This window comes from Barbus barbus (genome assembly GCF_936440315.1).
Source record: "Barbus barbus genome assembly, chromosome: 14".
Lineage (NCBI taxonomy): Eukaryota > Metazoa > Chordata > Actinopteri > Cypriniformes > Cyprinidae > Barbus > Barbus barbus.
The window spans coordinates 6,530,881-6,550,370 of record NC_136742.1 but is presented as its reverse complement, the minus strand read 5'-3'; the positions used below and the strand labels follow the sequence as shown (position 1 = coordinate 6,550,370).

Below are 19,490 nucleotides of genomic sequence, written 5' to 3'. Positions count from 1 at the left end.
AAACCACACACTGTCTGTACCTTGTCTTACTGAATGACACATTGACATTGTGTGATAGTACAATAAAGTGTCACAGTATGTATTGGCTGTTTAAATTGGTGTCTTTGTTTACTGTCAACACTGTATTCTTGCTCCTGATCTAATGCAATAAATGGAGCCCTTTCCAAATAGGCACTGATGTGTATTTTTTGGGGTCTATTCTTATTCTAAGATAACTAAGATTATAGTTTTAAGGACGTCTGCGAGTGCCAAGAGAACTTCAAAGCCAATGGCAACTCAGTTGAGAAGAAGCGTCACACTTACTTGTCCATATATGGTCATTAATGACAGGATCTTCCGGGTTCTTGTGGCGAATGAACAGATAATCTGTTAAAGATTTATTTGTCTCCACTCAATATAAAACTGCAACAACAGATTGCATCGTGTGGTTAACCTGATGCAGCAATACGTTTGTTGAATAGAGTGTTTTTTTTTCAAACAAGGGTGTATTGGTTCCCATTGCATACACTGTTTACACTAATATTAATTAATGTACAATATTTAAACTCAAGTGTGCATATACTGTATGAAAAATAAATAATAAATGCCAAAATGTTTAATTTGCTTACAAAAAAACCTCACCTGATATTTATTAAAATACGCAGTATTTTTCTACTATTAAATTTTGCTTCTTTAACATTTACAGTGTATTTATAATGTATTAAAAGTATACAATTAATAACTTTTATGTTTCCTGGAAATGGACCCTATAACCTTGCCATTCTTAGCTCTGCCAGTTGAACTACATGAATATAAAAGAAAAGAAAGAAAAAAAACACACATTACGAATTTCCCAATGTTTATGTTATGGATAGCCGGACACAGAGGTAAGTGTTAACACAGTGACTTTTATTGACAGCTTGGGTGCAGGTGATTCGTGCAGCTGAGTGCGAGAGGTGAGGATTCTCAAGTTGTCGTGCGTGGTATCTTGGCTTGTGATTCTGATAGTGTCTTTGTGTCTTTCAGGAGTGAGGAGCAGAGACGATGATCCAAACGGGAACACAGGTGACACTGGCAACTGCAGCAGACGATCTGGGTACAGGGAGACAACGAGGTGGAGAACAGGAGGTAAGTACAAGAGGTAAGTATTCAGAGGTTATACTCATCGAACGGAGTCCGTAGAAGTTGAGTCCACGCTGGGAGTAACGAGATCGGACAACTGCAGTGACTGTGGTGAGTGTCTTTATACTGGTCTTGATGACGGTTGTGATGAGGTGCAGGTGCGGGTGATTAGAAGTCAGGTGAAGTGGATCGTGGTAGTTGATTGGGTGGAGAGCCTGGCCGTGCTGTTACAGTACCCCCCTCTCCACGGCCCGCTCCTGAGGGCCGACCCCGGCGTCGTGGTGGTCTACCCCGACCCCGTGGGGCTGGACGATCTGGATGAGTGGCATGAAATTCTACCAGAAGTGTCGGGTCAAGAACGTCCTCTCTAGGAACCCATGAGCGTTCTTCGGGACCATAGCCCTCCCAATCGACCAAGTATTCTAATCTGCCACCACGGCGCCGGGAATCCATGATCTCTCGGACCCTATAGATGGCGCCTTCATCCATGATGAGAGGGGGTTCCTGGACCGGACCAGGCTCTGGGGAAACAGAAGGAGAGAAGGGTTTTAACAGAGAGACATGAAATGTGGGATGAATCCTATATTGTTGAGGTAACTGAAGTTTGTACATGACCGGATTTATTTGTTCCAGAATGGTGAAGGGGCCGACGAATCTGGGACTCAATTTCCGGCAAGGCAGGCGCAGTCTGATGTCCCGAGTTGAAAGCCATACCTTCTGCCCTGGATGGTAAGTGGGAGTGGCGGAACGTCGGACATCCGCAGTTATCTTTTGTCTGCGCACTGCCTGCTGCAGCTGGTGGTGTGCTGCGTCCCAGACTCTCTCGCTCTCTCGGAACCAGTAATCGACGGCGGGAACGTCGAAAGGCTCTCCTGACCATGGAAATAGAGGGGGCTGAAAGCCGAGCACGCACTGGAAGGGCGTGAGTCCAGTGGAGCCTTGTCGCAAGGAGTTTTGTGCGTACTCGGCCCAGCCCAGAAACTGGTTCCAAGAGTTCTGGCGGTTATGGCAGAAGGTTCTCAGGAAGCGCCCTATCTCCTGGATCTTACATTCAGTCTGTCCATTGGACTGTGGATGATATCCAGAGGTCAGGCTCACGGTCACACCTAGGAGGTGACGGCTTCCACCTTCCCCTTGTCCATACGGATGCCACCACTATCAATGCACCTCATTCATAAATCTTTGGAACACGGAGGGGGCGTTTACGAGTCCATAGGGCATAACCCTGTATTCATAATGGCCAGTGGGTGTTACAAAGGCAGTCTTCCATTCATCCCCCTCCCGGATTCGAACAAGATTGTAGGCGCTGCGGAGGTCCAACTTTGTGAATATGGTGGCACCACGTAGTTGTTCCAAAGCCGCTGGGACAAGAGGAAGGGGATAATGGTATTTAACAGTGATATCATTAAGTTTCCGGTAGTCTATACAGGGTCGTTTCTTTTAAAAGAAGAGCTTTTCTTGGGCTGGTAAGTTCTTGCGATCAATTAATGTCCTGAAGGACAGTTTCCAATCATTATCCTTCAGAGGTTCTCCTGACAAAACAGCAGGTTCTGGAATTGGAATCCTGTTGCCTGTAATAACTTCAGCGAGTGCACTGGAAGCAGCTAATGCATTTAACTGAGATACATGAGCTTGAGTGACTGGAAACCTTTGAGGAAAATAAGAGGGTTGATTTGGTTGAGAGAGAAAGAAATAGGAATGCTTGGTTGAGAGAGATAGTCTTCCTGTTTTTGTTGAAGAGGAGGAGCGGAATGCATTTTTCCCTCATCAGCTTCAATGCTTTCAGCATAAACTTAAGCCTTGCTTGTGCTGCATTATTTCTTTTTAGTTCTTCCAATCGTTCCACTTCCTTTTTCTTCTCTTCCAACCTTATTTTCCTGATAGTACTTTCTTGAGATAAATTGAGCTCTTTTTCTTGCATTCTCCGCTTCTATTTCCCTTTCTTGAGCTTCTCTCTCGGCCGTTAACCTTTCATCTTCTGCCTCAAGTTTCCTAATTTCCTCTTCATATTGATGCTGTCTCATCATTATTTTAATCACCTCTTGAGTAGCTGCTACTTCAGTCGCTGCTTCTTGTCTTTTCTGCAAAGAATCATGGGAAGACTGACTGAACATCTCAGAAACAGACTTTGACTTACTGGAGGTTGCGGAGATGATGCTGGACACAGTGGCTTCAAACAATGAATCGGGCCAGGGTATGTTCTCAGGATCTCTGTTGAGAAAGTGTTGAGCCTTTTCATTTGCAGTGCTAGTAATGGCAAGACAAGTGTCATTTCTTCTCCGAATTTCTGGCTCAGGGCTTGTGATGCTTCTTATGTCACTATAAATATGGTCGACCCCCAAACCATTGATATGATACTTCCATCTTCTATACTTCTGTTCAAAGCTTCTTTTCAGATTGTTCAGTCTAGCGTCTTGCAATGTTTTACCTTTTTCGTGATACACGCCGGCTTCTTCTGATATCTGTCTGTGTATTATCTGCGCGCACCTGAGGTTGTTGTACTTATGGAGCCACTTCAACATGCTCAGCTAGGTCAGCCTGCTGTGGTGGGAGAGCCATCTATGCATCGTCAACTTCTTGTGCTGTAGGATCTGCACAGATAGCTTCTTTTCTGGACAACACTGTATTTTCACTTATATCTGACATGTCAATTCTGTATTGCACTATAATGTGATATGCAAAAAGAACAGTCTAAAGTTCTAGTGCAAGTGACTCAGCTAGACTTGAGTGATTCAACCATGTAAATTGAAAACTATAAACTGTGAAGTAGCAGAAGCATGAATACAACTTGTGAAATGCGAACACTCAAAACTATTAAGCAAACAGAAAATTCAAAACAGACAATTTCAGTTTCAGTCTTTCTCAATAATACATATAACACATTTGTTTGTCTCTTTTAGTCATTATTGTTTCTTAATAAGCCGAGCAATTATTAGAAAATGTCTTTTATCTTAGAATGAGGATGATGGAAATACCAGCACAATTGAAGCTTTGGTAACAGTTCACAATACCTTGCGCTGCTTCCAAGACACTAACTTAAAATTACTTGCTTTTTTCAGCCTTTACTTGCCCACTGCTGCTTCAGACATTCAATAGCGGTCATTTTGAAAGTTGTACTTCCCTTATCCAACACTTTTAGCCTCTTGCTGGCTGACTTCTGCGTGCAGCTTTTACCATCTGATGATTAGCCTTTTTCACACTTCCGCATTTCTGGCTTCCAGACTTGCAGGGTAAAAGGTTTTCTGGTGACAACAGCGACCGTACTGAACGAGAATGAATTCGAGAATCAAAGTCTTTTTTTTTACAAATTAGATCCTATGAAAATGCTTGAACTGCCGGTACTGTACTCTACAAAGCGCAAACATTTCACAATTAACTGTTTGTTCAGCTTGGGTCATCACAAATACAAGTTTGTTTAATTCTAAATGGTGGCAGTTATAGCCTAATTATGTAGCAGTCGTGGCCTAACGGATAGAGAGTTGGACTTGTAACCCGAAGGTCATGGGTTCGAGTCTCAGGTCCGGCAGGGATTGTAGGTGGGGGAGTGAATAACCAACACTCTCTCCACCCTCAATACCACGACTGAGGGGAGACCCTTGAGCAAGGCAAACGCCCAACTGCTCCCCGGGAGCCGCAGCATTGGCTGCCCACTGCTCCGGGTGTATGTTCACTACTGAGTGTACACTTGGATGGGTTAAATGCAGAGCACAAATTCTGAGCATGGGTCACCATACTTGGCCACACACCACTCCCCCCCCCCTTTTTTTTAAAATTCAGTTAAGTTTGCTTTGCCATTTTGTCCGTTTGGTGCTGGCTGTGCATTATGACTCTCCACGTGAGTTTACCCTGCGCTGATGTAATTTCCGATTCTTGTGAAAAAGGCGAATCTTGGCCTTCACCGACACAGTGAAGTGTTCTACTATGCCTCCCTTAGTCTCAACGCAAAGGCTGATGTTCCTTTTTACAGATGTTTAATGCACTTATGGACATCAACACCAACACTGTAGAACTAAATAAACAGGACGAATATAACAAACATCAATCACTCATTCAGTTACACAGAAAACACGCATACGACTTTAAATTAACAAAAAAATACATCAACATACCATTTTTGCCTGCTTGTAATCTAAGAGAGGGGTTATATCTTAAAGTTTCTTGGATGGATGACTTGCAATTTTACAGAGAAACACCTTAAAGCTTTCAACGATAACATTGTTCCATCTCTTCATGCAGACGGCAAAATGGGAAGTCATATACAAAGGCAAGATGGGAATAAAATAAAACAACCAAAAACTCTTTTTCAAGCTTGCTCAAGTAAGCAATAACTGAAATCACAACAAATATTGTAAAATAACCAAAATATAAAGTTATACCAAGATAAGCGAGTGTCTAAGTACACAAGCACCATCTAGTGGAAACAGACAAACTCAGAAAGCTTTGTGATAGCAAATACTTTTAAGGATGCTGCTCACATGCCATGCACTCTCATTGCACACCTCTGTCAAGCTTGCGTTGAGCTGGGCCTCTCAATGCATCTTTTTGAGGCATTTAAGATTTTTAACCAGATGTTTATGTGATTTTTTCCCCCCCTTGTTTTAGGGAGAGTTCCTAATGAGAATATTTGGACAAGCCTCCTTTCTAGGAAAGAGTGATAAATATGAATAAATATGATCTGTGAAAGCATACAGCATTATATTCATCACCCCACACACAGACACCATGACAAATGATGCAATAAGCCAACAATAAAAGCAAGTCTGCAAACCGATCTTGTTCATATCAGTCCATTTGCAGTCTGGATTCCCTTTTATATCAATGCAAAGATTAATGGTTCCATCTTACTTTTTGCAAGTGTTTTTACAACCCAAACTGGCTCTGATTCACAGCTGAGATTAAAAGAAAATTTACTGTTGTAATTCTTTCAGAGACATGAATTTCTCTATTTATTTTAATATGAGGGAGAGAGAGGGAGGGAGACCAAATAAAATGAGTGTTGTGACTAATGTTACGCTGTCCTTCATCCTGACGTTGTCACAATATTGCTAGATATCAGTAAATGCAATTTTTTGGGGATTTATGCTGGCATTTGTATAATCATATTTGTAGGTGTATATTTAAAGGCGTTTTGGGACCTATTGTGTCCCATGGGTTGTTAAAAACAGACTTTCTTCCTTTATAAAAAAGTCATATTAAAACCTTTTTTATGTATTTTATTTTAAAGGTACATATAGATTTGTTTTACCCTTCTAGACCGAGACATTTAATCTTAAAATTATGAAAACCCTAACAAATATGGTTAACATTTGAAATGTGACATTATAATAATCCAGTGAATTTTTTTTTTTTCTTCAACATTTAAGTGAAACTTATATCGAAGTCCCTCTGTTGTGGCATCGTTTCCACCACAACCATTTTAGTCTGTAAAATTTTTCATATTTTCTAAAAAAAATATCTCAAAAATAATTTCCAATGCATTGTAAATTTCATAAAATGAGTGAGGATTTGTGTAATGAAGTTAATTATATTTATATAGCACTTTTTACAAAAGACATTGTTTCAAAGCATCTTTACAGAAAAAAAAGTATTGTCTCAAGGGTCCTCAGATCAGAAATGATGCCTTTATATATGCAGTGGAAATTACATTTGTTCAGAACAGTTATTATTCTCAATTATTCTGTGATATCTTAATCATCGGACAAGTGGGTTTTAAAAGGAACTGAATTTTTAAGTGCACAGGGCCAAAAGTGTCCATAGAATCACCAATAAAATATAAGTTTTCTTAGTAAACATAATTGGCTATTTACTGTTTGATTTTAAAGAGGGCTCTGTTTGACTGACACAACCATTACTCTCTTTTCTGAAGCGCTATGGAGCTCCAGACGTGCCGCTGAATGCTATTTGAATGCTGTTTTGGTCTCTGCTCTAAAAGAACAAAAAGCTTTTTGCTCAATGGACTGAAACAACCAGCCTGGAATACTGCTGGTTGTTCCTCCATGGGCAGCAGATAAGAACCTATCAATCTTAGCTTTTGTCTGCTTGCCAAAGTTTCCATTATGACACAAAACAATGTGCTGCTTGTTTGGTCTTCAAACCCTACAAAAGCTTGCAAAAGAACCAATTTCCTTAGCCTGTCATCAATGAGGAACTCATTTTTCTTGCTCTATGCATTTGGAAATACAAACAACAGAAGAGTGAGGACTCATTATCTGCCTGTCCTGAAGAATTAAATACACCTGGAAACCTGGACAATGCTGAATTGAAATGAGAAACAAAATGAGAAAGGATATTTTGATAACGAGTGTTTGGCTGTAGCAAGACATATAGATTCTGCCTTGATCTATTAAGCATGACTGGATTCTAAAGAGCTTCATAAAAGAGGCAATTGTAATATATAATAAAACTTCCTCCACAAAATGCATTACTATATTTGCACACAAGGAAAATCTTTGTAAAAATTTGTCATTTTTCAAGAAATAATTCAAACGTGGACAAAAACACGAATATCATACAACTCTAGGCATTTAAAACATCTTGAAATCACTCAAGCATTGAATGTTTCAATTGGGAAACATAAATCATATTAGCAACTTCTATATTGGACATTTCCCATGTGTAATCCACAGCTAAATCAAAGATGATCTTTCAAGACAGACATCTTTGAGTAAGAATGGCCCTTATGACTCTTAGCGAGTTTCTTGCATCCTGGCATACAAATATAGCGTAATGGCAGAAGACATTGTTACTGCATAGAATGAAATCATTCATTATGAAGAGAAATTCTGCAGTTTCAGATATATTAGGGGTAATTGTACTACTTGAAAGTTTAAAGGACACTTCTTAAAACTATGGTCTCAATCGACCTTTAAGTAAAACTTGATATAAACTGCAAGGTTTTTTACATTTCAAAGAAAAGTATAGCAGTAACCTCATGAAAAAAGACATTCTGATAATGACACCTAATTACTACACCATTACATTTCATCACCGTCACTATTCAGCCATCTGCTCTTTTGTTTTTCTTAAATGCTTGTATGATGCAAGCAGCAATACTGTACATTGATTACTTTCTGTAAAAATGCTAATGATATTGTCACCATTTATAAATATCAAAGATAGCTCTGGCATGTTCACTGCATACATTTGTAGTCTTTCGACTTCAAAATGCCATATTCAATGCGTTACTTGCTAATTCTAATTATGTATTAAATTCACTAGCAATTTCTGAATGACAACAAATCTATTTTCAATGTTTAACCTTTACTTAAAATAAAAATAAATTCCATAAAATTTATTATATCCTTTCTTTTTACATTTAAAACATCCTAGGGGACAGAAAATTTATTCAACCCATTTGTTAAGACCAAATAACATGTTTTTTTGCATAAAATTTTAGCTATGCATTCTCTATAAGGCTCTAAAACTAACTCAACACAAATCTTTCCTCCATGGCACTAACTCAAGGAACGCACACATTTGTTGAGAGGCTTCATTTGCTCTTGGATGTAAACCGCAGACTCAGCAGCTGAAACCACTGTGGACTGGATTTATAAGACTAATGGAGACAATCATTTCAAATTAAATTCACCTTGCACCAAAGTAGTTGGAGCACTGTTAAGAGATTAATATAGACAAATCAAAAAAAAAAAACAAACAAAAAAAAAACTATAGACAAAACTCACACCCACCATAAACAATCTTTCAATTCAATGTAATCCTCTACAAGAAATTTATTAGGGTGGCTTTGCAGTACAACAGGTGTAAGTTCAAAACATGACTGAAAAAAAAAAACAAAAACCTTCAGATTTAAGAGGATGATAAAAGATACAAAAAACGGATGATATACCATATCACTAATGTTTCATAATTCAATTTACAGCTACAAAAAAGTAGGGGGAGGGGAAGATTTGACACTGCAGCTGTGGACAGAGGAAGCGTCTCATTCTTTCCTGCGTTTCTTCTCATGGTCGTAGTCCTTGGAGCGCCCACTAGTGGACGCCCTTTTGGAGCCTCCGTGCTGTTTGGCTTCTTCCAAGAACTTGTCCAGACCGAAAGGATCCTCCTCAAACTGCACAGGCCCATCCCGGCGGGGGCCGTGGTCAGCACCTGAGAACTCCCGATCAGGAACAAACCTAGAGAAGGACGGGACATGGTTAAATTGTGTGCACCAGAAGTAACAGCAATGCAATAAACAAACATGACAAATAGGGCCTTTCTAAGGAAACTTATAAGTTTTAGTAATGATCACCTTAGCTATAAATTGTTTTATTTAGACGGTTGATTCACAAATAACCTCAAACGCCATTCATTCCATTTCCTTTCCACCGTGTCTATACTGGACGCGAGAGGCGTTGCACGGCACGACAAAATACAATAGTAAATAGAACAATACATTATAATCAGTGATGCGGTCTACACTGGATGCGGCACGGCACGACAAATCCCCGACAGTAAACTGATGCCTCGTTTTATTTCTGACGTGCTGACACAAAGTTCAAACGATTTTAATGGTCGCTTTGTCACGTCCAGTGTAGACAGACTTTTGCTGTTACGGTGCGGCGCCTTAAGTGTTAATGGGCGAGCACTTCATAACTCAAGAGCCGTTTCCAGTTGCTATTTGCGTGTTGAGGCCAGCAAAGACCCGCTTTGCTTGGTGGTGGAATAATGAGGCAAGATACCTGGCCACGGTTGCTTAAAATGCATTTGCGCAACAAGCACACCATCTGAATGGGTGTTCAGTGCAGCTGGAAACATTGTAACACCCATAGGAACACCAATGAGGTCCTCCCTTAAACCGGACAATATCAACATGGGCTAACGTTACTTATTCAGGCTACTTTCTTATTTAACTGTATTATTTCTTTGATAGCCTAGTGTTTTTCAGGCTGCGTGTTGCTGTGTTCACGGACAGAAATGGTAAAATTAAACGCGTACGTTTATTAATAGATGTTTGAGCCATGCCCACATTTATAAATTGTTTTTGTTTCAAAATATATACATACATGTGTGTGTGTGTGTGTGTGTGTATATATATATATATATATATATATATATATATATATATATATATATATATATATATATATATATATATACATATACATATACATATACATATACACACACCACCACCGGTAGTTGGTCCATTAAAAATCTGCCACGGTCACAGCCCTACTACATACCTGTTAGTCTGCATGAGTGTATCCAGGTTGTCTCCATACATGTCCTTATCTGCATTCTTACTGGGCCTGTAAATATTCTGTGCCATGTCTCTGCCACCTCTGAAGGGCTGATCATACACATTATACACCTCATCCTCTCCACCAGCAAAACCACTGTCCATCCCCTGAAAAACAAAACAATACGTTTCATAGAAAACAAGGCAAACTTACAGCTATAAAATATGCATCTAACAGACATTTCTGATTACTGGACTTGGATTTTTAAAATTGTAGTCAAAATGTTTTGAACAACTAGAACAATGTATATGCACTGACTTAATTCCCCAGTCTAAAAATCATGTTTTGATTGTCATTTGACCACGATTTGATTTTTATTCCCATTTTAGACCGTTAATTGGCATAAGACATGGATTGGTACGTACTTCAAATTGAAACCAAATTGTAATATTTTGTGGTGAATGATGTAGAGGAGGACTTCTCTAGGAATTCAATAATTGATTAGACGATGCGAAAGGACTTTGATATTAACACACTTCCTGCTCATAAAATCTTAGATTCTTCAAAAGCAAGGTTAGAGGCAAATAAAGCTCTTAAATTGATGAAAGTTTATAGATTCTTTATCTTAATCACAGATAAATCATTCACAGTAAGATCAACAATATTACCATTAAAAGATTAGTTTTATTTCATGTGTTTAATTGCACACCTAAATAATCTAAACAAAAAGGCAAAAGCACCTTCCTATCTTAATGATCTCCTAAAATCAATAATCTGAGATCAGCAAAGCCCAAGGGTTGATTACCTTGCTTTGATTGAAGAGTCTTTGGTCATACTGAGCGTCACTGGAGGAACGGGGGTTTGGCTGGCCTAGGGCAATGAGCTCACTGATGTCCCTGTCCTGATCTCTTTGTAGTTTCGACCTGAACAGACCAAAATCACGCTGACATCAGTTAACCTCAAATTAACACCTCATACATACAGCCACACTCATCACACAAGTCTCAAACTGGGAGTTTGGGGAATTGTCACACGAACATCTTTTGAGGAAAAAGCATGAATAATTAAAGCGATTAAAACTACAGATTAAATGCATTTAAGAAGTATGACAAGCTTGGTCTAAATAGAGGATGCGTCAGTTTGTTTCACTAAAAGATTCCTGATGTAAAATTGAACACCTGCGGGACTCGTGTGAGATCAGAGGACAGAAAATAACGCTAAATCATGTAGGTTAAAGTGGAATGTGTGCACCAGTTCTACCGGAACATGAATGATTCAGGGCAAAAGTGTAAAAAATGCATGCACCTCTTATCAGGAGCGGCTCTGGAGATGTTCCTGTCGTGCTGCCTATCTTTCCTCCTCTCGTGACGGATCTCGTCACGCTCCCTGACTTCTGTGTCCTCACCACCTGAGAGAAAATCAAAGACACAGATGGTGATCTCGCCAACAGATCTGACAGCACACTTATGACCTGACACGAGGGTCAGTCAAAACCAAATTCTTTTACTTTGTACTTTTTCATTAGAAAATCATTTAATAACATATTCAATATGAATTTTAAATTATAATTGATTGTTATACATAAATATCTAATTTTTCAGAAAATATCCCATACACTGTGTTAGATAACATGTAAAAGGATGATTCATACTGAATCATTCATTTTAAAAGGTCCCATATTGTACACCTTTCTGGAGTTTTATTTTAGGTTTTGATGTCCTTAAGAATATATAGTTGCGGTATAAGTACCAAAAACCATCTCAATATATTTTTACAGCTCTTCTTTCATGAGCTCTGGTAAAAACAGGTCGATTTGACCTGTCTAATTAATATTCATGAGCCTCTCTTCTGATTGGCCTGTTGTTTTCTGAGTGACGCACGGCTAGGCCAACCACAGGTAACTAGGGTCATGTAGGGCCGACGTCGCAATTACGTCACCGCGCTAAGCTGGAAGCAAAACAAACCAGCGCAGATTCAGCTTCATAAGGAGCTTAAAATATCATCTTGTTGTGATGTTGGGTGCCAGAATCGATGTAATACAGCCTTAAATTAGAAATTTGATCGCATACCTGCTGCCACTGTGACAAAAAACCGACTACAGCTGTGGTTAAACGCGATAAAACGAGTGGACTGGACAGAAACCATTGTCAAAAATGCTTGCGTTTGCAGCGCACACTTCTTATCAGAAAAGGTTCAATAAAGTATTGTCTTTTGTTGTTATGGGTGCGTCTGAAGATTTCTTGCATCTCACGACAGTCGTGTATGAAATAATATCTGTGTGCATGCGTATAAAACAACAAACTGATGATTTATAATCATTTGCAATTGCATATACATTGTTGTGATTAATTGTGGCTGGAATAATAATGTAGCTGTAAAAATAGTTGCCTGCTGAAATTGAAATGTATTTACATCATCATGACTAGATAGACATGGTGAGTGTCTTTACTATACATGTTAGACGTGATCCACTCACAGTAACAATCCTGTCAGATCATTCTTTGAGTGAGAGTGTAACATTACAGGTCAGCCGATCTGGTTTCGTCCGTTAAAGTTAACCTTTTCGACCTTTTTTCCTGTTGTTGTTGCTCAGGAATGGCATGGACGCGATGCTGTCTGGGGGTTTGGCAAAAGGACGGTGGGCGGTGCTCAGGATGGTGACTGAAGGCGCGGTGACTAAGTAGATCGGATGCCACATTTTTACAAAAGTCACAAGGGATCGTGAAAAAACACAGCTACTTTATGCAGGCTGTGTGCACTTTACTGTGGACTGACTGATTTGAAACTTGTATGGTAGTTACATAGCCCCTAGACCTCTGTTATCATGAAAAAAGCCAGGAAATTTCAGTTTTGACAATATGGGAACTTTAAATACATTCCACTTTGCTACTTAAACTTTAAAATCTAATTTAAACAACTCTGAATCCAGTTTGATACCAAGTTGCCTAAGGATTCAAATCAAATTAAAAAAGCATTCCCAATTCTCATTGTAGACATTCAGTGATGGTGTATGTTTTTCTACCTTTGTCACCGTGGGCTTTGATACCAGCTCTCCTGTCCCTGGCCATTTTAGCCAACTCTCTCAGCTTCTCCTCTTTCTTTTCTTTCTCCTTCTGGGCCATCTTCTTTTCTACTTGAGCTCTCATCTCCACAGCCTCTCTGGCCTGTACATATCACACAACCAAAAACATCAGTATCAGACTTGCACACACATATCTGTAAAAACAAAATATTGGCCAGCCCAAGAAATAACTTAATTTATTTTATTATTCATTGGGAACGGTTTACATACGTCCTGAAGATTTCTTAACTTTCTAAAAGTCAGCAAACTTGGCAATGTCCTCAATTGTAAGTCACTTTGGATAAAAGCATCTGCTAAATGACTAAATGGGATTCAGAGTGTTAAGGGAAGGTGCTATACCTTTCTGTCTGCAATATACAAAGCCTCAGCCAGCTTGGCAAAGTTCTCATTGATGTGGACAGTTTGAAGTCCTCGTCCGTCAGCAGCCAAACGCTTGTCCAGCGGAATGGTATAACCCTGAGAAGCAACAATGAGAGATGTGAGAAAGCAACACAGTTGTATTCATTGTCAATATTTTTTAACCAACAATAAAAAGATGAATAATTGATGGAGGCTCAGTGATACCTTTGCGTTCTTCCAGTTGGATATACAAGGTGGAATCTTCCACTCCTGCTGTTCTTTCACTGTCATCTATAAAAAATAAAGAGGAAAAAACAGACACTGAGGTTAGTTAAGATGTTCTCAGAAACATTTCCTCCAGACAGGTTTCTGTGGATTCTGAGTGTAAACAAAGCTGATGACTATCGATGCTGGAATCAATATTTGGCGGAAGCCAAACTCCTACCTTTCTGCTTGGAGAGTGCATGACTGGAGCAGGAGGGGATGGAGGTCCACGGGGAATTTTCTTATTGATTCTGGAAGAAAACAAACATTGAGTTTCCCACACAGATCACACTCACTCTCAAAACTTTAAGATTAAGGCGACATACTTAAACCGTGGGGGTTCCATTGGATCCTTCTGCATTTCCACCATACGGATGACTCTCTGTTTTGCTCCGGAGTTAAATGCCAGTCCTTGCTGTGAAGGTGTGTACCTTAAAAAAAAAACATTGTGAACTTGTCAACAACATCTTGAAATGCAAAAACAACTGCACCTATTTCTACCTTCAGGGATGCAAACTCATCATGGGTGAAAAAGGTGACAAAGAGACGAAACCAATTAAATATTTAAATAAGTGTTTTTAGATTTAATTTAAAAACTACATTTTTCAAACATTGCCTTAAAAAGGACACATCAAAAAGAATGTTTTAACTGCAGAAGCTGCTAAATATATTCAGCTAACACAGACTTCTTGCTTGTTCTGAATTTACTCTGCATCACTTAAAGCACCGGTTTGTCAGATAGATCCACCCAGGGCAGTCATCACTGTCAATCATAGCAAGAGTTATAGAACAATTTAGCGGATTCACTCGCGTTTGTCACTCTTGAAAACAGTATACGTGGACATTCGGTCCACAAACACAACTTCTTCAATTGTCAATGGATTATGCGATTCTAGAGAAACAGAGCAACGCTCTTATAGCGCAACTGATCGAGCTTACTCACAAAAACTCCTGATAAATCAATGACTAACTACACAACCAATCTCTTATTTACACCGTGTATATGCGTTTGTTCTCTCTTTGATTATAGTAGGTAGAGCTGCAAGCGTGTAGAACTCTAAACTTACAAAACGTAATTCAGAGGGGATTCTTCGTATTAACCTACAGAAAACACCTCTGACTGACCATTGCTTTCAACAGAGATGCCTGTGATTAGCTACAATACTCAACACTGAAAAAATATGTAAATAAACTTGTGGTTTTGTAATTCGTTTAAAAGTGGTTGACTACAAGTGGGTACAGATATGATTTGTTACTAAAGGTACTGTAAAAAGACCCCCCCACCACCACCAAAAACACTTTCTCATTGGATCTACACCTACTCTCATAGGTGAACTATTTTGATCTCAAAAAGGTGAGGAGTTTGAATCTATGTACTGAATAATTCATGCACAAGCTCCACTGTTTTTCTTTCTTAAATTAAGGGACCAGTTTAAATAATTTGCTGTGGTAAACAACGTCATATTGTTAATATAGTTTAACTTTACAGATCTCAGCACATTTATTTATACTCCAAATTTAAGAACATTTGCAATGGAACTGCTCTTACCTGATATATTGCGCTGGGGCCTGTTTGTCTGCAGCACGTACCGGCATGGCGGCTGCAATTTTCTGCGAGACCTGTTTCTCCAGAGCTGCTCTGGTCTTTTCTGTAAGCTACAGCAAGAGGAAAAAAGGACAGTTACAGATTTAAAGCAACAATAGTAGCAATAATGTTTATGCTGTTGAACACCAGTCAAGAAAATAGCACTGTATTAAAGTTAGTGATTTCAGACCAGGATCTGTCAGACACTGCTGTGTAAATGAAGCCTAACAGATCTGCTTCTGTTTACTGTGTCATTAATCAAACAACAATATTGAGAGAAAACCATTTTAATTAGCTTTTTGTTCTTTGGTGACCTCACCTCTTGTACTGCCTCTTCATCAGGTTTCTGCAGCTCAGGATCACCTTCGTTTAGCACTTCCTTAGGAAGTAAGTCTGTGTATTTACTGAATATGACCTGTTCAAAGAAAAAAAAAAAAAAACGACATCACACCCTCCGCTTTGAGCCACTGAAAATATGAACAATTCAACAACACAAGAAGATGAGGCACCTTGTCTTTGTTTTGACCTTGCCTAGCAATGGCGTCATATTTGATCTTGCCCTCTGCATCCACTTGCACTGCCAGAGCATTGGAGGTCCTCTTCTTTCTACCCATTTCTAGAGGAAACTGGGCCACGTGGATCTCTGGAAAAGCTCCTCCATCTCCAAAGTCCTATAAAACAATATCAAACATAAGATTAGCAAAGCAATTTACAGTATTATTTCAGCAGAATAGGAAACATAAGACCTGCCACCAGCCAAATCCAGGTGCTTTTTTCAGAGCGGCAGATAATTTTGCCTCATCTACCAACCACTATGGTGGGTGACCTGGGGTCTCATTTATAAAACTCTGCATAGATTTCATCCTAAAAGTGTACGTATGCACAAAAGCTCTATTTTTGCACAAATGTTTTCAGACTTATAAAACCATGATTATGCCAGAACCTGTGCAAAAATCCCTTTATAAAATCCGAGTCAGGAGAAGATTGTGCGTCCGTGCATCCCCGTCTCCTCCCCGAAAACACCTAGTTTTACTATGCATAACCTCATCTGCATATCATTTCCATGCATATTCCCATCCATGTGACACCATGTTTAACACCGTCAAAGGTACAAGACATTAAGGAAATATGAGATACAGACTCTAAATGCCATTTGTGCCAAACATTAATTTTTATTGCTAAAAATCATCCAATATCCTTGTTATGTTTTATAATAAATATCAATATATTCATAAAACAAAACTGTTTAAAATAGTTATCAAATAAATATTTTAGAAAAAATTATAGTTTAAAATGAAAGAATAAAGTTGATATTCTTTTACACTGACCAAATAATATTTCAGTTGTTTTAAACAATTCAAATCAAATTAAATGTATGCAGTTTTGCTGATAATGTGAACATATTATAGCTAGTGGAAACAGGCCTATTTATTGCAGTATAAATACAATTGTCTGACTCGGCGTGTCACTGAGGAATTTTAAAAATGAGACGTGCAAATCTTAGTTTACTTCCAGTTGTATCCTTCAAATACAGTAGTATTTTTCATAATGCTGTGGAGATGCCTCCACACGACATCAACACCTCTGTGCATCTGCAGTTGTACAGCAAGTTATTATCATTGGTCCTATTCAAACCTGGAGAATGGATCGTTCAACCACCGAGTATCCAGCAGTGTCCGCCACAATATCGAAGTGCACATCATTGATCACTGTTCAAACCTGGAGAATGGATCGTTCAACCACCGAGTATCCAGCAGTGTCCGCCACAATATCGAAGTGCACATCATTGATCACTGTTCTCGCTAAAAACATTTCAGTTTAAAGATGAATTGTGCACATAGCACTCGTCGCTGTCATTAAAACATGGCATACCACAGGAAAAGTGATCAAGCGCATCCACTACAAATGTGTAAATTAATTTAGCCTAATTTTGGTTTAACTTCTGACTTATTTCAGTCCTTATTTCCATTATGAGAGTGGAATACTTGATGCAAATGTGTATATCGACATGAAAACAGAATTTGAAGTTGTTGTGTACTTCATTAATTCTCTCACTCCTGGAAAAAGTTTGTACGCATGGGTCAGAGTTTGCGTGCAGGTGCGCAAATTTTCCCGTCAAGTTTGGTTTTATAAATCCCACCTTTAGCGTAGGAAGTGGCGTACGCCTCTTTTAGGGCAGGTTTTGTGCGTACACAACGGTTACAAATGAGGCCCCAGCTCCGGATTGGCCTTTGACATAAAATGCTGCTGTTGCTATTAGTTTCTAATATTTAAAAATTTGCAGGACAGGAAATATCACAGAACAACTAAATAAAGCCACGTGGACTGTGAGAACGCTAAGAGAATACTCTTTTTCACTCAGTTTTGTCCAAGTTTAGTTTTCAAACAGCACTCACATTTAAAATGTATATATTAGGGACAATCCCTGGTGAGGTGTGCATTTGAATGGATAACGCAGAGGCATAGAGCCACCACTTATTTAGTTTGTATAGAAATTTGCAAGCCTTAACTCAGACACAAAAAAGATGAAGACATCACATAAATGTAGAATGTGATGAACTGACTGGAACTACTATTCAACAGTTTGAATGCACACCTTCTAGCTAATCAGAAGCACATAGCATGTATGTCTAACACACACACACATATATATATATATCCTGTGCTGTACCTCTAGTGACCGGGGCACCCATGATTTTCTGAAGCCGTAAGGAGGAGGTTCTCTGCGGGTGGAGACCAAAGCAGTGGACTGGGACCTCTGAAGACGAGACCTCTCCTCTGCCTCCAGCTGGTCCTGGGACAGTTGGATGGGTGCAGGGAGAAAACTACAAGATAGAAAAAAGTATATGGGCGTATGATGTAGAAACTGTAAACACCGCATATTTCAACCAGAGAGAAATTAGATTTCAAAGGCTAACGTTATAACAAACGTCTCCTTAACCTACAAGAGGTAACGTTACCTAACGTCACTGGCCTAATAAACAAATATTTAAAACTTTTATAAAGAATTTTATGAAAACGGATATGGATGAAACAGATATTTTTCACGTATTTGATATTTATCTATGTACCAAAAATGTTATTTTCTTACTTTGCTGTTGACTAGCATTAGCTTCTTAGCATCACTGCTATACAAAAAGCACAACACCGCAGGCCTCAGCGCGTCAAATAACACAACTCGGCTAATTAAGAACGCAAATTAGCAACAAAAATCATACGTGGACAAATGAAAACACGAAAACCTCGTAATATTGATCTTTAATGCAAAAGTAGAAACATAAAAAGAGATTCAGTGCGACTTACCTCGCCAGCGACATGTTGACTGTTTCTGTGCGTTCTGACGTCACTCAAATACCGTCTCGCGATGTTTGGGGAACAGAAGGATAAATTACAAGTGTACAGTATATATATTGTACGAGAATTATAAAGGGCGTATTATATACCACATGTATTTGGTATAGCATAAAAAAAAATCTATAGTGATAGTAGCGTCGCTACAAGTTTAACTACATTTCTCGTCGCTGTTTTCTGAATCAAATAGCTTTTCAGTAGCTAAGCTCTTTTTTGATCAAGTAGCGTCAACAAAAGCTAACGTTACATTATCCAAAGCATTCTGAAGCTCGAGCTCAAATCGGAAATATAACAGCTACGATCACTGATCCTGGATCAGTACAAGAGACGCCACAGCCGCTAAACCTCGTAACGCCATTGGCTCCTCAAACTGTCAATCAAACCTCAAAGATTCCTCCCGCCTCTCTCGGGATGAGGCGTCTCAGTTTGTCTGCAATCTGAAGGTAAATAAAGATCTGTTGATTGAACAAGTACAGCGGTTTCTTTACTCAAAAAATAAAACACTATTATAAAGGAAAATGCTCGTGCGAAGCTTTTATAATATGATACTTTGGCCAAAGGCCAAAAATAATAAATAAAAAAAAAATAA

At 38.9% G+C, this 19,490-nt stretch overlaps 2 protein-coding genes across 2 annotated transcripts; both read right to left on the bottom strand.

The window, feature by feature from the left end:
* Positions 1-844: 844 nt before the first annotated feature.
* LOC306879941 (uncharacterized protein) lies at positions 845-4,291 on the bottom strand (the record flags this gene model as incomplete). The annotated part of the gene is made up of 3 exons (XM_079433171.1): positions 3,589-4,291; positions 3,239-3,312; positions 845-1,071 (listed from the first exon to the last, which is right to left on the bottom strand). Exons 1-3 carry the CDS (start codon positions 3,621-3,623, stop codon positions 845-847), a joined length of 336 nt encoding a protein of 111 aa, XP_079289297.1. The 5' UTR covers positions 3,624-4,291.
* A 2,413-nt stretch (positions 4,292-6,704) lies between these two features.
* On the bottom strand, positions 6,705-19,268 carry LOC306880698 (SNW domain-containing protein 1). The gene is made up of 14 exons (XM_079434418.1): positions 18,854-19,268; positions 18,222-18,375; positions 16,060-16,221; positions 15,870-15,965; positions 15,515-15,621; positions 14,292-14,396; positions 14,147-14,216; positions 13,927-13,992; positions 13,702-13,818; positions 13,303-13,444; positions 11,586-11,688; positions 11,086-11,203; positions 10,284-10,447; positions 6,705-9,233 (listed from the first exon to the last, which is right to left on the bottom strand). The coding sequence occupies exons 1-14, from the start codon at positions 18,865-18,867 to the stop codon at positions 9,041-9,043; spliced, it is 1,611 nt and encodes a 536-aa protein (XP_079290544.1). The 5' UTR covers positions 18,868-19,268; the 3' UTR covers positions 6,705-9,040.
* Positions 19,269-19,490: the final 222 nt, after the last annotated feature.

Coding starts and splice junctions, on each gene's coding strand:
- LOC306880698 (XM_079434418.1), bottom strand. Junction 13,445..13,701: donor TGTATATTGCAGACAGAAAG/GTATAGCACCTT, acceptor TGATATGTACAG/GCCAGAGAGGCTGTGGAGAT. Junction 10,448..11,085: donor GACTCTTCAATCAAAGCAAG/GTAATCAACCCT, acceptor TTTGTTTTTCAG/GGGATGGACAGTGGTTTTGC.